This window comes from Psammomys obesus, unplaced genomic scaffold (genome assembly GCF_907164565.1).
Source record: "Psammomys obesus unplaced genomic scaffold, mPsaObe1.curated_primary_1811, whole genome shotgun sequence".
NCBI classification, from domain to species: domain Eukaryota; kingdom Metazoa; phylum Chordata; class Mammalia; order Rodentia; family Muridae; genus Psammomys; species Psammomys obesus.
Window position 1 is genome coordinate 27,756 of NW_026592623.1, and position 21,894 is coordinate 49,649.

The window sequence follows — 21,894 nt, forward strand, 5'->3', positions numbered from 1 at the left end:
CTATCTATCTATCTATCTATCTATCTATCTATCTATCTATCTATCTAGTTTTTTGTGACAGGCTGAGTGCTGGGGATTAAAGGTGCACCACCACTGCCAGGCCCCGAGGATGATATTCTTAGAGTGAGATTGTATATGTGTGTACTTGTTTGTACATATGCCCTGGGGTACATGCATGTGTGCAGGCAAGAAGTTTATGGCCAGTGTTTCTCAGTCGCTGTGCACTGTATGTTTTGGGGTTTTGTTTATTTTGTCTTTACATGCTTCTCTGAGGGAGTGGGCATCTACATGGAGGTGAGGGGACTGCTGTGACATACGGTTTCTCCTTTCACTATATGGGCTCCAGGGACAGAACTTAGGTTGTGAGGCTTGGCAGAAAGTGCTGTTGCTGGCTGAGCCATCCCCTAAGCTCCTCGTGGATATTGTTGAGACAGGGTTTCATACTAACCTGGAGTATACTGATTGGCCAGCAAGTTCCAGAGATAAGAGTACAAATACTCATGCTTCTGCGGCCAGCATGTACTGGCTGAGCCACACTAGCCTCCATTGTCTTACAAAACTTGATTTAAATTCATTTTTTTCCCATAATTTCTATTATTCTTCTTTGACACATGAATTTCTGAATGTTTTGCAATTTTTCTAGACGCCTTTTTGTTACTGATTTTCCAATTGATTTCCATATGATTTCAATAGATGTATTTTATTGTGATTCATGTTCATTGTGTACTGTAAGAAAGAGTGTGGAGTCCTAACACTTGGGAGGCAAAGGCAAGTAGATCTCCATGAATTGAAGGCTAACCTGGTCTATATATAGCAAGTTCTCAGCTAGTCCGTGAGGAGGCTACAAAGTTAAACTCTGTCTTTAAACAAAAAAAGTGTGGGGTCAGGGTGAGCAGGGAATTTTCTGTCTAATTTTTTTTTTTTTTTTTTTTTTAAGACAGGGTTTCTCTGTAGCCCTGGCTGTCCTGGACTCACTTTGTAGAACAGGCTGGCCTCGAACTTACAGAGATCTGCCTGCCTCCCAGGTTCTGGAATTAGAGGCGTGCGCCAACCAGGCTTTAAAATCAATTTTTAAAAGAAATAGTAACAAAATATTAAGTAAAAAAAAAATTCCTAGCTTGTAAAAGCTCTTTCTACGTAGTTATTGTTTCTATTAGGTTGGATCTTATATTACACAATTCAAGTCGTGGACATGCATACTTAAGTATGGATATTTACTGAGTGTCTATGTACAAGCAACCAGGTTCAAAAGCATAAGCATTTTGACTTCAGAAAACTTGTTTGTTGCTGAGTATAATGCAACAATTACAGTTTACCTTCCCTGTGTTACAGGAATAGATTTTAAGATCAAAACAGTTGAACTACAAGGAAAGAAGATCAAGCTACAGATATGGTAAGTGATGCGTTTCTTTACTTCCTGGTTGGTGCCAGTTGCTTAAGGTTTGCAGTGAGACTCTGCTTTGCTGTTGTTTAACAGTCTTCTAGACTGCCTTTCCTGAACAAGTAACCAGTGACTTTCCAGGACGTAAAAATTACTGCTGTTGACTTCATAGTCCATAATGTTTGTGCCTAGATTAAAAAGAACCATCTCAGCAGTATCCAAAGCACACAGCTTCACTCGCCCATGTGGACCACGGGGAGAGACACTGCTTTGACTCTTAGGAATGTAGCACACCTTTTCTAATGTGTCATTGGGATGATAGTATCATACAGCATTCATTCTCTTAGCTATGTGTCTTTTATTTTATGCAAGGAAAATTCTGCTATTGCCTCATGATTTTAGCAGTCTGATCATACTAGTTAGATTGGTTAAAAAAATAATAGAGGAAAAATGCTAGGCTTTGAAAACAGGAAAAAAGTGAAAACAGGCTTAGAAATGTATGTTATGGTTAAAAAAGGAAATTATAAAACATGTTCAATGTTTAATTGCTCTTCAGATATTTAACATCAGTTTTGGTTTTTAGGTGAATCTAGAGTACTGGATCAGACTTAGACTTAAGTATGTGAGAAGTTCTAAAACTAATTCCACCAACTAACAGGCACCTTTAGCTCTGAGCAGAGGGATTGTTACCAGTTAGCCTAGAGATAGTAAGGCAAAAAGTTTTATTTATGTCAGAGAGATGGCTCAGTACATGAATTTCTTTTTCAGAGAACCCAAGTTCAATTCCCAGTCCCTATGTCAGGCAGACCCACAGAGTTTCCCACTTGAAACTCTAGTTCCAGGGGATTTTGATCTGCAGCCATCTACACTCACAGGCACTTACACACCTGTGCACACATCATCATCATCATAATGTTCCTCATTGTTGGAGCCTGGTAAGCATAATGAGAATCTATGTGCAGAACTCAGGAACAACCCAGCTCAAGCCCAGCATTGTGGCACACCTCTGTAATCCCAGTTTGGGGAAGGAGAGGGCAGGCTACATGCCAGATTTTAGGAGAGCCCTGGCTAGATGCTACCATATTTTAAAAAACAAACAAGGGAGCCAGGCCATTTTGGTAAGGTACAGTTATATTGAATGTGTCAGTGTGAGCCAGGAGTGCTGCTGGCTTTTAATCCCAGTACTCAGGAGGCACAGGCAGGCGGATCTCTGTGGGTCCACATAATGAGTGAGTTCCAGGACAGCCAAGACCACAGCAAAGGAAGCCAGGGACACACACCTGTAATCCCAGCACTCAGGGAAGCAGAGGCAGGAGGATCTGTGAGTTCGAGGCCAGCCTGGTCTACAAAGCAAGTCCAGGACAGCCAAGGCTACACAGAGAAACCCTGCCTTGAAACCCTCCCCCCCCAAAAAAAAAAAAAAAAAAGGAAAAGAAAAAAAGAGAGAAGTATAAATGTATGAGACATGCAGATTAAAATGGGATACTGGAAACCATGAAAAATTTATCTAGGTTATTCTAACAGAAATGAGAGGTAGTAATTAGGTGTTATGATTCAGAAAAATGAAAACAAATTTTTAAAAATAGGCCCAATAGGGAAAGGTGACTGCCATCAGACCTGACTACCTGAATTTGACCTTCAGAACCCAGAAGGCAATATCTGGCTCCCCCAAAATTGTCCTCTGATCTCCACCTGTGTGTCTTAGCATGTATGTGTCTCCCCTCCCCCCCAAAAAAAATAGGGAAAAGACACAGAAACCTGTTAGATTTTTAAATAATCATTAACGGGGTGGGCAGATATCTTTCTAAGCTATCTTGATTACTTTCCAGCCAAACCCCCCATAAATACTTTTCCATTTGGCCTGCTTCTCTCCATCATGCCAATCCTTAGAGCAAGCTCCTTCCGGCCACATGCTTCTAGTTCATGCTAACCCATGGCGACCTCCTACTTCCTCTCCTCCTCGTGATCTCTGATACAGCCAGCCTTTTTCTGCCCAGTCCAGGTATAGACAACTTTATATAGCCAATCAGGAATAATTTGGGAAGCAAGGATTACACCACATCATTTTGGATAGGTGAGGATTTCCTCATAAGGATCTTGGGGACAAGCAGTTATCATTTGAATATGTAGTAGTTTTAGTTCAACCACAACAAATAAGTTTCAGTTAAACCAAGTAACAGAAGATAGTAGTGCAGTTGATTAAAATATTTCTTTTTTTTTTTTTTTTTTTAAGTTTTTTTTTTTTTATTTATATATACAACATTCTGCTTGTACTGGGAATTGAACTTGGGACCTTTGGAAGAAGAGCAAGTGTTCTTAACCTCTGAGCCATCTCTCCAGCCCTGATTAAAACATTTCTATGAACACAAAATACCATTCTTGGAGGCATTAATATTTTAATATCTTGGGCTGGAGGGATGGTTCAGGGGTTAAAAGCACTGCTTGCTCTTACAGAGGTCCTGAGTTCAATTCCCAGCAACCACATGGTGGCTCACAACTATCTGAAATGAAATCTGGTGCCCTTTTCTGGTATTCAGCTGTACATGCAGACAGAACATTGTTTACATAATAAAATAAATAAATCTTAAAAAAATATTTTAATGTCTTTAATATTGGATCTGATGCCTTCTTCTGGCATGCAGGCACATATGCAGATAGCACTCATACACACACACACACACACACACACACACATTTTTTTTTTAAAAGATTTTGTTGTACAAATAGGAACAGAGTTGAGATACTGGGTGGGTGGCGGCAGTGACCTACAACTCCACAGTCTAGAACGGTGTAGAAGAGGTCCTCAGAGCAAGCCAGTTATTGAGTCTAGCTGCATCAGCAAGCTCTGGGGTAACTTGAGAGACCCTGTCTCCATGAATAATGTGGAAGAGCAATCAAGGATGATCCTTTTATCAGCCTTGGAACTCCATACACATATATGCATACCACAGACACATGAAAATGGAAAAAGAAGGAAAAAAAAAAAAACAGTAAGAACCTCTCATCCTTGAAGACATCCCCAGGAAAAACTGAGCGGACTTCTTGAGGCATAGAAGAAAGGATGTCCAGGAATTTGACATCCTTGGTCATGGCCTCCATAACTTCAGTAGCCAGTCACTGCTGCTCAATCCTTCCTTTGAAGAGACCCAGCTTCTCTGGCCCTTCCACTGGACTGGCGGCATTTGCTATTTGGTACTTTCCCAGGGTTTAGTTCATTTTTTTCATTGACACTTTGTTATTACTTAATCAGTAATTTTCTGGCATTCTGTGTGTTTTACTGGTTGCCTCCAGAAGAATACAAATTCCTTTAAGGTAACAGTTTGTATTTACTGTTTTATCTCTGGTGGATAGCATATAGTGTTTGCTGAGTAAATACTTAATAATTGAATAAAAGGTAATTGGCGGATTGATTTAAAGGGAAGACCAGTGTACTTTGAGATAAGATGAGTGTGTGACAGATTGTCTTAAGAATACTGCAAAGTACAATCACATCTTTCATTTTCTAAATAAAAACTATCATACTTCTGTTACAGAAATAGGCTGTTAGCAAAGCTGTGCTTTTGAAAACAACTTTGAATCTTGCTTTAGACAGATAAACATTAACTTGAGAGATCACTTAATATAAGAGAATATCAATAAAATTGACTTTGACCTAGTGTGTTACAAGGACATCGTGAAAACATGGAGCTATGTTTTGAGTTCCTTAGGGGCATGTTGCATCTTTCTGTAATTTCATAGAAGCCACCTCTCCTAGTTGTTTATAGTACCTTCAAGTCCATCCAAAATAAAACTTGTCTGGCTTCAGACCTGCTCATTGTGTGTTTTACATAATGCCTAGTACATTGAATATCCAGCAGATGTTTGAATTAATGGATAAATGGATGGATTCTAAGTAGTAGGAACAGCCCCTGTAAACTCTCAAGTGATCTCTGCCAAGTGTAGGGTGTGTGATTAGTAAGTGATGAACTAAGCTCCAATACTTCCATAGCCAAAAAACTGAGCTCTGAATTTTAAAAAAGTGACAAAATTATGTAGGCTGGAGAAAAGTAGAAAATATAAAGGAAAAAATGAATAGAAAAGGAGAAAAGTCCTATATAGCTTTGAAACTCTAGGGGAAAAAATTAGAATTGCACCTCACAGCCAGTTGTTCCTCTTCATCTGCTTTCCCTCCCCCTTTCCAAGGTCTCACATTGTTGTTTGACTAGTATCAAACTCACTATGTAGCTCAGGGTGACCTTGAACGATGGGTGATTCTTTTGCTTCCGTCTTCCAAGTCCTGGGATTATTGGTGAGAGATACCATGCTCAGCCTTTTGTTTAAAGATTTATTTTCTTTTTAAATTATGTGTATGTATGCACATGTGCATATATGTGCACAAGGATGCTGTGCCAGCAGAGGTCAGAGGCATTGGTCTTCCTGGAGCTACAGTTAAAAGTGATTTTGAGCCACACAACAGGAAGTGACCCTATTTTGTAAACATGTGTACACATTCTTAACTGCTGAGCCATTTCTGCAGTTCCCACCAAGTCCTGCTTTTAAGTTTTTTTTAATATACGTTTTTTAAAACCTGTGTTTTTGTTTGGTTTATAGTGGATTTATTAGGACATAGTCCACATGCCATTTTGCCAGTTAAGTGTCCAATTCAGTAGATTTTAGTTTAGTCATAAGATTGTATAGTCATCATTACAATTTTAGAATATTTACTCTCAAAAGAAATTCCATACTTTCACTCTTCTCCCAACCCCTAGCAGTCTGCAGTGTGTCTCTTGGATCTTCCTAGTCTGGAAAATTCTTGTATATATGGGTTGTATCTGATAGTTTGTGATGACTAGCTGCTGTTTCACTTAGTGTGTTATCAAGACTCAACTCTTTTATACATGTACCACCACTTTTCTGCTTCTGGGCTAGTATGAAGTGTGTCTGTGTGGTCTGTCTGTGACCAAGTGTCTGTGTTACTCAAAGAGGTGAAAAGAGGGCAGATCTCCGCAAGTGGAGTTATAGACAGTCACTTGTGAACTGCCTGATACAGGTGCTGGGAACTGAACTTGAGTCTGATGAAAGAGCAGCAAGCACTCTTAACTGCTGAGCTATTTCTCCAGTCCCATGTTTAATGTTTGGAGCAAAGGGCAGATTCATCTAAAAGTTCTCAATTATTCTATGTTACTACCAGTAACAGATGAGGCCCTACCTTACCAGCTTTTTGATTATAGCTATCCTAGAGCAGTTGAAATGGCATTGTGGTTTTGGTTTACTTTTTGTTTGTTTGTTTGTTTGTTTGTTTGTTTGCTTCAAGACAGAGTTTCTCTGTGTAGCCTTGGCTGTCCTGGACTCACTTTGTAAACCAGGCTGGCCTCAAACTCAAAGAGATCCGCCTGTGTCTGCCTCCCAGAATGCTGGGATTACAGGCATGTGCCACTGTGCCCAGCTTTGTTTACATTTCATTTCTGCTTTATGATAACTTTGGACATCTTAAGCGTTTATTGACCATGTAAACATATTTTTATAAGAATGTAATAATATCTTTTGCTTATTCATATATTTTATGCATATGAGTACTTTGTATACACATCATACTAAAAGCGGGCATCAGGTCTCATTATAGACAGTTGTGAGTTGCTATGTGAGGGCCAGGAATTGAATTCGGGACCTGGAAGAGCAGCCAGAGCTTTTAACCACTGAGCCATCTATCTAGCCCTTCCTTTTGATTATTTTTAAGTTTGTTCATTTGTCCTTTTGTTGTTTGAAGATAAGACCATTTTTAGAATTTAGCATGCAGAAACACTAAACATTGCAAACATTTTTCTATTATGTGGCTGATCTTTTCTTCATCGTCTACATTGACAATAAATCCAGATATGATGGCACACACTTAATTCCCTGCACTCAGGAGGCTGAGGCAGGAGGACATGGGTTCAGAGGCAGCCTGGGCTACATAGCAAGTACTTACCTCCAACGAAAATGGAGGGGTGGGGAAACAGGGCTGAGTTTGGTCCCTAGCACCACAAAATGAAAATGGAAATGTGAGTTTTTCATTTTTATGAAGTCTAGTTTATTTAACTTTTGTTGCTTGTGCTTCGGTAACATATATAAGGAAAAGAAAAAAAACTATCCCCCTTTGCGTTCTTCAAAGGGATTTTTTTCCATGTTGTGCAGTCCTGGGGATCAAACCCAGACCTCATGTGCACTGGGCAAATGTTCTGCTTTGAGCTGCACATTCCCAGCCTTCTGAAGAGCTGTTAGAGTTTTTGTTCTTTTTTTTTTTTTTTTTTTTTTTTGAGTTTTTGTTCTTACAGCCAGTTTTAGTAACTTTTGTAGCTTTATGGGACAGAGATAGGGGTTCAGCTTTCCTGTTTTGCATGGGATTGTAAAGTTCCAGCATATTGTTAAAACTCTTACTCTGGACTTGAAAATTAAAGCAGAGTTATGATTAAACATGTACTTGAAGATCATTTTATATCATATGTAGCATTTAGGAGGCTGACACAGGAAGGTTTTGAGTTTGAGGCTAGCCTACGGTGTATACCCCGTTCTCTGTAATCCTAGCTGACATGGTCAACTGCTTGGGATTCTTCTTAGGGGTTAGATATAGAGAAAAGATGGCTATTGACTTGAAGACAAGGCTATGGAGGGCATCTTTTGATGAAACACAGTCTCTCTGGATTTAATAAAAGGAATGTGACTCGAGTTGGCTAAGGAGACATGGAAGTGTGTAGCTCAATGCTTAGGGATGTGTTTAGCCAAGTGGGAGATCCTGTTTACTTCAACCCCCAGCAAACACACCTCTGCCACCCCATGAATTAACTGACAAAGGTATGTGGAGAAATAGCAACTACAGAGTCTCCATAGAAGTTTGCTGAGGGGATGTGTCTTAGTGGTAGATCTTTTGCTAGGCACGTGTCAAGCCATGAATTTAGTTTTAACATCACAAAAAATGTTTGCTAAGTGGTTTCTTTGTTTTAAACATAGACAAGCTTCTAAAATAATGGAGACAAGTGTAGCTAACAATGCACCAAGAAGAATTAGTCACATGATTCTAAACATTTATTTAGCAACAGTTAACCAAGACACTGTGGTAAAGAGGAAGGCACAGATGCATAGAGTATCATTCTATTTTAGAATAAAGAGACCCAGGAAGCTGGTTCAGTGAGTAAAGGTGCTTGTTACCAAGCTACTACTGAATTTGATCTCATAATCTACAAGGTGGAAGGAGAGTACCATCCCCTGCAATTTGTTCTGTGACCTCCACGCATATACATGGTACACATATGCCCATCTATATATATATCCCCAATAAGTAAATAAAATTAAATTTTTAGATTAAAAAAATACATTTTGTGTGTATGTGTGTATACCATGTGCATGCTTGGTGCCTGTAGAGGTTAGAAGAGGGTGTCAGATCTAGAACTGAAGTTACAGATGGTTGCGAGTCACATGATATGGGCTGGGAACAGAACCTGGGTTTTCTGCAAGAGCAACAAATATACTCTTAACTGCTGACCCATGTTGCCAGCCCCAGCATGTAGTAACCATGCAGAGAAGTTTTTATACATATAAAAATAAGGAAAAGGCAGAAGAGTGAAATCTGAATTCTGACATAGATAATACTAATGTCAAGTTCTAGTTTTGCTATTAAATTACAGTTGACACGTTTGGATTACTTTTATGGGCCAGACATGGTGATGCACACCTTTTATCCCAGTAATTGGAAGGGCAGAAACAGGAGAGTCTCTGGTTTGAGGCCAACCTAGCAAGGTCCAGGCCATGCCAGCCAGGGCTGAGTAGTGAAGCCCTGTCTGAAAGTGGGGATGATGTAGGGGCAGGCAGATATCTCTGCCATTTAAGAGCAAACACTCTCATCCCAGCACTTGAGACATAGAGGCAGGTGGATCTCTGTGAGATCAAGGCCAGTCTGGTCTATGGAGTGAGTTCCAGGGCAGCCAGGGCTACACAGTGAAACCCTGCTCTCCTCCCCCTCCCCCCAAAAGAAAACCCAATAAATAAATTAAAATTACTTTTACAAAAAAGGTAGGCACCGGTTCTCATGCCCTCTTCTGATCTCCAAAAGGCACCAGGCAAGCATGTTGTACATACGCATACATTCATTAAAATAAAATAGACAGAGTTAAAGAGAAGTGAGGGAGGGGGCTGGAGAAAACTGGCTTCTCTTTCAGAGGATCCAGGTTCAATTCCCAGCACCCACATGGCAGTTCATAACTATCTATAACTCAAGTACAAAAAAGATCTGGTGCCCTCTTCTGGCTTCCATGGGCGCAAGCCACATATGTGGCACACAGACATACTTGCAGGCAAAACACTCACATAACATAATTAAAATAATTTTTAAAAAAATTCAATAAAATGAAGTGGAAGAGGCGAGAGGTGAGGGTATAGCACAGTGGTAGAGTACCTGGCTAGCGTGTATAAGCCCGCAGTGAGTGAGTGAGACAGTGAAGACCAAGTCATCTTCACAGTGTTTATAAATGATCCTAAAAGCTGTGGTCTTTAAATGATTCAAAAATTTCACATGCTTTTGTTACAAAATGAAGAATTTGAATAAAAATGGATCCAGGAGTTTTTATATGGCTTGTGGGTATTTACCAAATAATTTCAAAACATTTTTTTTGTAACTTGCTGTTTTTTCTTCTCAGCTCAGTATGGGTAGGTCATTAATTTCCTCTAAGTATGAAGTATGGAGCTTGGCATTCCTGTGATGCCATTGCTTTGGAGGCTGAGGCAAGAGATATGAATTCAAGCTTTTTTAAAGTTTTAGACCAACCTGTTCCAAAAGAGTTAAATGAGTGCTTGTTCTGTGGTAAATAGTGAATTTTAATACATATTTTTGCTCCTATTTTGTTCTTTATTTGAAGTGATATTAAAATGTTTAATACAATTATTGACTTTATTTCAGGGACACAGCAGGCCAGGAGCGATTTCACACCATCACAACCTCCTACTACAGAGGAGCAATGGGCATCATGCTAGTGTATGACATCACCAATGGTAAAAGTTTTGAAAACATCAGCAAGTGGCTTAGAAACATAGATGAGGTAAGACCTAGGAGGAACATAAACCTTCTTTCTCAAACATCTGAGTAGTTTACCTTAAAATTTTGTTCAGTAATTCTGTATATACACAATAGCAGAAACTGCCAGTGGCTTTTATAATGCTTTTTCTCTTAATGAGTTATTTCTCAGTGAATTTTTATTGAACGATTTAATAAAAAAAAAATTAAATTACTAAGTTATAGAAAGGTCACACTGCTTCTGGACATTTTGAAATGTTTAGTTATTAAGACAGTAAATTTAACCAAAAGGAAATAGTGCCATATGCATGTAAAGATAACAGTTTTTTTGTAAGCTGGAGTTATGCATTAAAGCTTATTTCCTAGCTACAGCTTTGAGACTTCCTGCTGCAATTGTTATTCGTGCCATATTGCTGCCTTCTAAAATTTACATTTCTCTAAGACTAACTCTTTAAAGTAAGCGTTGACTGGATACATAAAGCAGGGAAACTACTTGGCTATAGATTCTCAGGGAAAGGTGATTTGGACCAAAGGTGTTAATTAGCCTCAGCCTTATTGAGACGCTTAATTGAATGTTACTTCTAAAACGAGGGATCTGTAGATGTGTAAAGTGGATAGGTGTAGGTGTGTGTGTATGGGGGGCTGCTCTGCACGGCAGGGTATGCATATAGCGGTTCAGAAGATAGCCTTGTAGAGTCTGTTTTCTCTTTCCACCTTCTTATGGCTTTCAGTGATCTAATTCATGGTGCCGGGCAGACACAGCAAGCATCTTGACCCACTGAATCATCTCTTTGGCTTGAAGCTCTCTATTCTCAATGATAAAGATGTGATTTGCAAGTAGTCTTGTTTTGTGGGTGGCCTTGTCACTATCTTTTGAGAGGTCTCATATCTCACTCAGGCTGGCCTTGAACTTGTTGAGGATGACCTTGAACTTCTAATCCTTCTGCCTCTTCCAGTTTATGTGCTTCTAGGGATTGAACCAAGGGCTTCCTGTATACTAGGCAAGCTGTCTACCAACAGAGCTGTCTCCATTCCTTGTCACTCTTTTGGTAGCATACTTATAAGGCAGGAAAGGAAACTGAGGGCAACCAATGGGACATAAATTGAGAAAGCTGCCAGTTGAAGTTCTGCCAGGTTCAAGAGTACCAAATGCAGTTAGTCAAGTTCACTGTGTTGTTTGCCTACAAGACTATTTCTCTATATAAAGACATTCCCAGGAAGGAGTTTTAAATAATAGTGACCCGTGCTTAAAGTCTTGGCATATATGGCCTTCAAGTATGGTCTTCCTCCTTTCCCAGATATTAGCTTGTAATTTTCTATAAATTTTGTTACTTAAACTTCATTTACAATGAAAATGTGTCTTAGCTCCCTGTGCAGTGCTTGTGATCTTTGGTTTCACTTTACAAGTCCGTAATATCCAATGTACCTCAGAAACCACCCTGTGCTGTCATTTACAGAAAAAGAGGGGTTCAAAACATGTGGAAGGTCCTTTAGAACAAAGTAACTTAAAAGCCATCAAAGAATCCCAGGCAGCCGGCTGTGGCAGTGAGCACCTTTAATCCCGGCACTCGGGGAGGCGGAGGCCAGCCTGTTGTACAGAGTGAAATCTAGAATAGCCAAAGCTACGCAGAGAAACCCTGTCTTTTAAAAATCAAAAACAAAACAAAGCAAAACAAAAATCCTAGGCATGGTGATGCACATCTTTAATCCAGCACTTAGGAGGCAGAAGCAGGCAGGTCTCTCTGAATTCAAGGCCACCAAAGCTATATAGTGAGAACTTGTCTTTTTTTAAAAAGCCACAGTATAACAGTTGTTGAGATGTTTAATGTGACTCTTGAAATCATGCCCACAGCTGGCTATGCGGTCCTTTCCCCAGGCACCTCATTTTCTTTTAACTTCTGTGTTTAAATGTTTAACATCTCTTAATAAACTTCAACTCTGTTTCACACCTTCTTGTCCCAGATTCTTTTTTAAAAAACTTATTTTTACTTCATGAATGTGCCTGTATGAGTAAATACTCCATGTGTGTGGGTGCTCACTGATACCAGAAGAGTGTATCAAATACCCTGAAGCTGGAGTTACAAGTGGTTGTGTTTGACCTGATGTGGGTGCTGGGAACTGAACTTGTGTTCTCTGGAAGAATAGCGAGTGCTCTTAGCTGCTGAGCCATCTCTCCAGCCCAAAGATTAGAGCAGTTTTTGCCAGGTTATGCTAAAATTCTTTTCTGCAGTGAAATCAAGGCTCTAGCACACATGAGTTGAAATCTCTGAAAACAATTGTTCAGACTGCTGCAGGCAGCAGTAAGCTTTGTCTCCTGCTCCCACTTGTATTAATGCTGACATTTGTCTGCACCAAAGGTTTTGTTTGTTTAAATTGTTTGGTTTAGATTTGGCTTTTCACGTAGGTGTCTCACATAGCCTAGGCTAGCCTCAACTCTATGACCTTAAATTCCTGAACCTCTGATCTCTACCTCCAAGTACTAGAATTACAGGCATGCCCCACCACTCCCTTTCTTTAGATTTATCATATGTATATGGACATTTTGTGTACATGTATGTATGTATGTATGTGCAGCACATGCATGCATAATGCCATGGGAGTCAGAAGAGTGTATAGATCATGGAACTAGAGTTACAGGTGTGGATGCTGGGAGTCCAACCCAAACGGCAGGTACCCTTGACTGCTGAGCCAGGTCTCCCTCCCTGGCTTAGGTTAAATTTAATGAATGAATAATTTTAATATAATTTTGACTTGTAAAAATTTGGTGGGGGGGAGGATGCTGAGAAGTATCAGCTGTTTTTTAGGTACTTTTCTTTTTCTTAGTTTTTATATAGGCAAATCTCTTCCTCATATAAAAGAGATAAGTAATTAGGAAAAAAGGAAGTCTGAGCCAAGATTGTAACTACAAAGATTTCCCACACCAATAGGAATGTTTTTCTAAATAAGAAGTATGTCCTGGCTGTGTATTGCCACTGTTGGTCTTTTCTGTAGCGCTTTAACACAGACTAGCACACAGTGAGGGGCCAGGTTGAGGCACAAATGTCTTGTTACTAATGTGCTGTGTGTGTGTGTGTGTGTGTGTGTGTGTGTGTGTGTGTGCGCGCGCGCGTGTGTGCGCGTGTGTGCGTGCACACGCGTGCACGCATACACACACACACACACACACACACACATACACACACGTACATAGGTATGTGTGTGTATACGCTCACAGGCTTATGTGTGTAGAATCTCACTATGTAGACCCGGCTGGCTTTGATACTTACAGAGGACTTCAGCTGCCTCTGCACTCTGAGAGCTGAGATTAAAGTCATGGACCACCACATCCAGCTTCTGCTTTTAAAATTGTGGGAATCCGCCCCAATCCCAAGTTAAAATTCACTTAATTATTTCTTTAAATTTAAGTTAGCAGTTAGTCCAACAATTTTGAACTGTGGCCGTCCTCCTGCCTCCACCTCTAAAGTACTGGAATTCTGAATTTGTTTTCAATTAACTTAAATGAGTGAGATCTCCTTGTAATACAGCAGTGTAGCTATTAGAGATGATAAGGGCTAATTTTTTTCTTAAGGCTTTCCTAATATGGGTATAGTGCCTGTAAAATCTGAAATCAGCTCAATTTAGATATGCGTAAGTGCTTCTGTTTCCACTTATGTTACGTGGATCTTGTGTTTGGGAGAGAATATGTTTACAAGTAGAAAAGCTCTTCTAGAAGAGAAGTAACGTATGGTGTGGTTCTGTCTTGGGAATTGTATGTTGTCTGCTAGGTAGTTTAAGAACTGCTATAGGGGAATTTACCACTAGGAAGATGGCTTCACAGGTGAAGTGTTTGCTGTACACACATGAAGACCAGGTTCACTCAATCCTCCAACAGTCAGTTGTGAGCCGAGTGTGGTGGTGCATGCCTGTTGATCTCTGAGTTCAAGGCCAGCCTGGTCTATAAAGTAAGTTTAGGACAGCTAAGGATATACAGAGAAACCCTGTCTCAAAAAAAAAAAAAAAAAAAAAAAAAGTCAGTTGTGGCAGTGGAGGTTTTTGGTCCTCCCCTCACTCCCATTTGTTTTTTTCCATCATTTTATCAGTATGGATATTTTTGCAGACATGTATGTCTGTGTACCACTTGTATGCAGAAAGCCAGAAGAGGGCATCAGATCCCCCTGGAACTGGAGTTACAGACTGAGCTGCCATGCCCAGGACCTCTGTAAGAGGAACCAGTGCTCTTAACCACTGGGCCTTCTCTCCAGCCCTATGTATAGGTTGTAATACTAGCTCTGGAAGGTGGAGACAGGTTGGGACACAGCATCTTACTCATAGGCTGGCCATTCTAGCCAGTTGGTGGTTCCAGATCCAATGAGCCACCCTGTCTCGGGGGGGGGGGGGGGGGGGGGGGGGTGGAGAACACTAGTAGAAAACAGCTAATTTGACCTCTTGCTGCATACCCATGGGTGGGTCTGTGTCCCTGTGCGTACACATATACCACGTGCAGATTCGTGGACAAGGACATGGGTTAAGAAATACAGTCATGTTTAGGAAATGCTAAGTCATAATTCATACCAGTGTGCAACAGTACAACTTTATCCCATTTCAGCATGCCAATGAAGATGTGGAAAGAATGTTACTAGGAAACAAGTGTGACATGGATGATAAGAGAGTTGTACCTAAAGGCAAAGGAGAACAGGTGAGTGTGAGCAGAGTGAGCTGCCCTCTGTGACAGGTGTGACCACTGTGACTGCAGGGCTGCTGTGGAAACAGCAGCTTCCCCGTCAGACTTTCCACTGTGTCACTGACACAGGGAGGAGAGCCGCGTCTGTGCCTCGTATTTGTTAGCTTATGTAAGCTCTACAGAAAAATGTGCCAGCAGTACCTGTTGTTTTAATTTTAGAGCTTTAATGTTCCATTATTAGATTCTGAAGTTTGGTAACTAAAAGACTGGCAAGCAGAAATCAGATCTATCATGCCCAGCTTCTAATGTAAGGACAAAATCCCTAATTTAGAATATCTGAAGTGAACTCTTGAGATAGGAAGAGGGTTCTCGACCCATTAAAATGGTCTGTGTCACATATTCTAGTTGACACCACCACCTTTAGAGTAAAATAATTATTGCCTATAACATGTTACCGCCACAGTTACTATCCATATTTGGCAACTGCATAATGTTATTTTGCTTCTATTTTAGATTGCAAGGGAGCATGGTATTAGGTTTTTTGAGACTAGTGCAAAAGCAAATATAAACATCGAAAAGGCGTTTCTCACATTAGCTGAAGACATCCTCCGAAAGGTAAGTTCCTTTGTGCAGCAGCGCTTCTCAATTATTTGTCTTTTTGGTGGTGGTAGTGGTAGTTTTTGTTCTTGTTTGTGACAGGGTTTTACGTGTCACTTGAGCTGGCCTGCAGCTCTTGACCCTCCCGTCCCAGCCTTCTGGATGGCTCTACCACTCCCTCTTCTTTGTCTCCTTAAATACTGTATTCACACAGACAACTTGATTTCTGGTGCTGCTGTTCCTGAAGATCACCCATTGTCAGTATCTGATCCTCCAGAATAAAGCAAGGAGTTTAGAGTAGATGGCTAGAAAACTGTATCAACCTAAAGGAGCTAGTCAGTGGTAGCTGTTGGTATTCACTGTCTGGCTTCTGTTTCATACTGTGTCCTCCCCGCCCCCCACAACTCCTTATAGCTATATATGTGATGTTGGTGATCAAACCTGGGGGGTGGGGGGGGGCGGTGAAATTGGGGCTGAGGGTATCAGTTTTCAACCTGTGAGTTGTGGCTCCTTTCGGGGATGGGGACGAATGCCCCTTTCACAGATATCCTGGATATCAGATATTTGCATTACGATTCATAACAGCAACAAAAATTACAGTTAGCAATGAAACTGATTTCCTGGTTGGGGGTCACCACAACATGAGCAACTGTATTGAAGGGTTGCAGCATGAGGAAGGTTGAGGACTACTGTGTAGGTCATTGGTGGAATGATTGACTGCCCAGCATGTGGGAGGCCCTAAAGTTTAATCTAGCTTTCAGAAATGAGGGATGTTTAGTATGGGGAGTATATGAAGGCTATTTGTAGCCTATTGAGTGATGAAAAGCAGGTTAGAGTCGAGTGTGACATGTCTGCAATCCAGTACTTAGGGCGATGAGGTGGGTTGATCATATGTTGAGGCCAGCCTGGATTATGAAGAGACCCTGTCTCAATTTTTTGTTATTGTTTTTTTGTGTTTTTGAGATAGGGTTTCTCTGTGTAGCCATGGCTGTCCTGGACTCACTTTGTAGAACAGGCTGGCTTCAAACTCACAGAGATCCTCCTGCCAATGCCTCCTGGAGTGCTGGAATTACGGACATGTACCACAGCACCTGGACCCTGTCTCAAATTTGAAAAATAAATAAAAGATGAAGTGAAACAATGGTTTTATTTTAAAAGTATCTGCACCAAACAAATATATGCACACACACAGTTACTTATAGAAAAGGAAGATCTGGAACAGCAGGTGATAAACATTTTCTAAATTACGCAAACATTTGTATAAACAAAAACAAGTGCTGTTTTTGTTTCTTAAGTATTACTTGTTTGGGCTGAGAAAGCAGCTCAGTACAGGAGCACTTGTCTAGCATGCCTGAGGCTCTGGGTTCAGTGTTCATAGGTCCAGGCCAGTCAGGGATATGCTGTAAGATAAGCTGTCTCAGAGAAGAAGGAGAAGTATAGCTCTTTTATACATGGAAATGCCATGGAAACCTACTTCCTAAGCTAATCTGTTTAAAAAAGCAAAAAAGACTTTTGAAGCCAAGTACACTAGAACACACTTTCTATCCCAGCATTTGGGTGGCTGAGGCAGAGCTACATAGTAAGTTCAAGGCTAGCCTTAATACCATAGTGAGATCCTTTCCTTAGAAACAAAACAATGAGCATGTAGCACATGCTTTTAATCCCAGCACTTGGGAGATAGAGGCAGGTGGTAAATAATAAGCTCCCCAAATTTAAAGAATGCCTTGTTTTCTTTTTTGTTGGGTTAGTGCTCTTTGCGAGACTGAGTGCCCGCTTAAAGTCTGCTTCATAAACTAAATTCATATTGTGACTATCAGGTATTTGTTTCACCAAGGGATGCTCCTTTGCACACTGCATAGTTAAGAGAAAAACAGATTGTGAGGGGCCATGCATAAACCTGAATCTCAGTTACTTGGGAGCAAGAAGGTCCTAGAGAAAGTGAAATCTTGTGCTGTTGTGTTTTCTTGGCGTGGGCCCTGTTGAGCTGCCTCTTTAGTTTTCTATGGTTTTTTTCTTAAAAGCTGTCTAAGGAGTAAAGGCAGTTTGTCAGGCAAGTTCACAGGTGTGGGACCTTGTCTTGTTAATGTAGTGAAACTTTTCCCTGACATTGACAGGGACGGTTCCGTCTTGAGGCAGTGAAAGTAGATGAAACAGGAGTTTCAGTTCAGGTTTGACAGGCTTTCTGAGGGCTGCCTGGGTTTATAGAACACTCTTAATATTTTCCCCTGTTCTACCAAAGACCTTACTTTTAAGTTTCATAAAAGTTCAGATCTCAGGCCCACCTTAGCCTTTAAAACTCAGTGATAGTCTAAGAATCATGTTCAGGATGTTGAACATGGTATAAATGTAGAATGCTATAAAAGAGAAAGCCCACCGTGTAAGAGTAAACAGTTAACATTGTGTGTGTTTTTGAAGCTTTTTCTAAGTCTCTTGCCATACAAATTCTGTAACTGCATTTTGTCCATCCTCACTCAGGGTTGAGATTGTCTTTTTTTGGGGGGAGGGGGTGGTTAGAGACAGGATTTCTCTGTATAGCCTTGCCTGTCCTAGACTTGCTCTGTAGACCAGGCCTTGAACTCAGAGATCCGACTGGCTCTGCCTCCCTGAGTCCTGGGATTAAAGGTGTGTGCCATTGTGTGTCTGAGATTGTCTTGGCTGTTTGTATGTCTGTGTGAGGATGTCAGAACCTCTGGAACAGGGGTTATAGACAGTTGTGAGCTGTGGGTGCTAGGAATTGAACCTGGGTCCTCTGGAAGAGCAGCTAGTGCTCTTAACCATATCTCTCCAACCCTGAGATTGTCTTTTTTAAAGCACTGATATACTGATACAAGCCAGTCTGAAAGGGTGAAAGACTGAACAGAGAAAGGCATGGCCTAACAATGGCTTTTTTGTGAGTTATAAATGATATATTTTTATTTGGAGGAGGCAGGGCTGGCAGGAATTCCACAGCCCACTTGTGGAGCTCAGAGGACAGCTTGTGGGAGCTGGCTTTGTCTTTCTACCTTGTGACCCAAGGACCAAACTCAGTCTCAGCAGCAGGCGGTTGCACCCTGAACTATCTCGCCTGCCTTTCAGAACAAAACAAGACGCAGGTCTTGCTGTGTAGCCCAGGCTAACTAAGAATTCTTCATCTTCTGTCTTCCAGTTCTGGGATTACAGGCATGTGCCACCACGCCTGACTTAAAAACGCTTAAGTTCTAAGTTCTCAGGGTCAGGGCTAAGAGATGACAAATCTATTCTAAAGAGTTTGAGATGTTTCACTGCGTGTTTCTAGGAGACTTCTGTCACACTTCAGACTAACGCAGTTTCCAAATCATTACTTGGGGCGGGGCCACGCCTGTGTGGCTATAGTTGCCTTTGTTGTGTAAGCCGATGCTGATGTGACTCTTTCTGTTGAGTGTTTTTTTTTTTCTTCATGCTGGTGTTTTCTCATGGCTTGCTTCCTTGTGTTGTTGCAGACCCCTGTAAAAGAACCCAACAGTGAAAACGTAGACATCAGCAGTGGAGGAGGTGTGACGGGCTGGAAGAGCAAATGCTGCTGAGCTGAGCGCTCTCCGGTCCATCTGTTGCCATCCACCATCCGTTTCTCTTCTTGCTGCAAAATAAAACACTCTGTCCATTTTTAACTCTAAACAGATATTTTTGTTCCTCATCTTAACTATTCAGTCCACTTATTTTATTTGTTCTTTCATCTGTGACTGCTTGCGGACTATTATAATTTTCTTCAAACAAAAAAAAAATGTATAGAAAAATCATGTCTGTGACTTCATTTTCAGATGTACTTGCTCAGCTCACCACTGCACTTCAGTTGTATTATAGTCCAGTTCTTATCAACATTAAACTATAGCAATCATTTCAACTCTATTCTGCAAATTGTATAAGAATAAAAGTTAGAATTAACAATTTTATTTTGTACAACAGTGGGGTTTTCTGTCTTGAATAATGTGCTTGAGTCCCTATAATCCATAGACATGATAGCAAAGAAACAAAAGCCAGGAAAACACTCATTTTCGCCTTGAATCTGTACGTGGGTTAATTTTGTCCTGTGCCTTATGTGGAAAGGAACTTCTTTGGTTTTTCTTTTTTCTTTTGGTGGAAGCATGTGCAGGAGACATTTCATCCCAGCATCAACCCGTTCAGATGCTCGTGGTTTGCTTGGCTGTAACTTTCACAGTAGTTGACTGAGGACAAAGGGGAATGCAGAAGTGACATTTGATTTGCAGTCTCATTTCCAGTGGCCTTGATATTTAAACCGATTCCTGCCACCGGGTCCCTCGGCCACTCTGTCCCTGCGTCTCATCTTTCTGCATGCTGCTCTGTTTGCCCCACTACTCCTGCTATGAGTTATTTAAAGATGAAAGGTTTGTCAAGTTTAACATAAAGCACTGATTTATCTTGCTAAGTAAATGGAAAGATGAATTCTAACTGCCTACTATCAGATGTCAGTTATTGGTGTCAGCCCCTCATTTACTCTCTCCTAAAACCTGTCCCGCTGTTTGCCTTCTGTTCCTCTCCTCTCCTCTCCCTTTCCTGTCTATTCATCGAGTTTATGAAATGGAAGAGTTAATTGCATGCACTAGTGTTTGGAGGGTGTTGTGGTTTGTCTTTCTAATTAGGTATATATCCTATTCACTTTCCTAGAATAAACCTCTTAACCTGAATTTGAATAGTCTCCATTTTGGCAACTCCTCTGGCAGTTCGATAGCCCAGGAAAGACTGGTTTTAAAAATAACATACAGAACGAGGAGTGGATCTTAGTAGCATTTGCCAAATGTATTAAGATTTGGCTTCTGAAGAACACTTTCAGTGTTAAGTTGTCTTTACCTTAAGATTTAGAAATACATTATAATATTATTAATTTTGAGTCCTCTCTTTACATCCTCTTGGAAAACTATTACCATGAATTTTTTAAAAAAGAAAAAGGACAGCAAAAGGCTTCTCGTGTAAAGCTTAGATCTGTGGTTCTTTCTGATCCCATCTTTCTCTTCCTCTTTCTAGTTTTGGCTTCCTTGCTTCTCATTAGGGTAGGGTAGGCTAAGTTCCCTATGCTGCTAGCATCCTAAGATGACACCTTTGTGGAAATAATTGTGAATAGCATGATTCATTTCGAGCAGAGGCTGAGTTTAGGACAGCAGCTTCCATTGAGAAGATTTCTGTGACATGCATTTTAATGACCTCTTGGCTCACATAAACAATATAGGGACATATCTGCTAAGAGAACCCATGAATTTTTCAGATAGTGCCCTAAAGACAATTTTATATGCCTCATTGGTGGTTCTTAGGGTCCCCCACTTGACTTTATCATTGTTTACTAGTAAAAAGCAGCATTGCCAAATAATCCCTGATTTTCCACTATGAAAAATGCAATGTTAAAGCTTTTGAAGTTGTAGGTTAAACCTACTGTTGTTAGATCTTTGCTGTTTTTGTTGTTTCCCTCTATTTGCAATGTGGCAGTTGCCTCTTTACTTAAAACCCTCTTTAACCCTTAATTCAGTAACTTAAGGTTTGGAGCTGCACACTGGGATTTCGGCTAACAGACTGACAGTTTTGTTGTTTGCATAATTATAATCGGCATTGTACAGAGAAAGAATATGGCTACTTTTTGTTAAATCTGCACTTTCTGAATATCAAAAAAGGGAAATGGAGTATAAATCAATTTTTTGTATAATCTGTTTGAAACCTGAGTTTTATTTGCTTACTATTAGGGCTTTGTCCCCTTTCTGTAAGTCTCTTGGGATCCTGTGTAGAAGCTGTTCTCATTAAACACCAACAGTTCAGTCCATTCTCTGGTACTAGCTATAAATTCGGTTTCATACTCTACTTAACAATTTAAATAAACTGAAATATTTCTAGATGGTCTACTTCTGTTCATATAAAAACAAACTTGATTTCCAACTGTGTGGTTTGGTTTTCATTTACTTTTGGAGTTGGAGATGGAGGGTTGCTTCTGAAAACAGTCCAAGAGGGCATCCTGCTAAGATAGAAGAGCAATGATTTTGTCAGCATATGTGAAATAGGGGACACTCGGAAGAACTGTATAGCAGACTGTATTTTAAGGAGCTCTAGGACATTAAGTAGAATCTTCCTGATACAGGAAGACTGCCCGTGCCTTCTCCTGTTCAATGAGCCAGGGCCAATGAAACCCACTGGTGACACAGGGCACCCAGGTAGGCTCTCCAAGTCCTGACTGGTACAACTGTCTTTAGATGGTGGCTATCCTCCTACTTGAAAACA

General features: G+C 40.5%; 1 protein-coding gene across 1 annotated transcript in view; it reads left to right on the plus strand.

Annotated features, from left to right (window-relative positions):
• Positions 1-21,512, plus strand: part of Rab10 (RAB10, member RAS oncogene family) — a 44,173-nt gene extending 22,661 nt beyond the window's left edge. Inside the window, exons 2-6 of the mRNA XM_055614532.1 lie at positions 1,333-1,393; positions 10,290-10,428; positions 14,989-15,078; positions 15,577-15,678; positions 19,119-21,512. Coding sequence (XP_055470507.1) covers positions 1,333-1,393; positions 10,290-10,428; positions 14,989-15,078; positions 15,577-15,678; positions 19,119-19,202 — 476 coding nt within the window. The 3' untranslated portion in view covers positions 19,203-21,512. The remainder of the gene's footprint in view (positions 1-1,332; positions 1,394-10,289; positions 10,429-14,988; positions 15,079-15,576; positions 15,679-19,118) is intronic.
• The last annotated feature ends 382 nt before the right edge of the window (positions 21,513-21,894 follow it).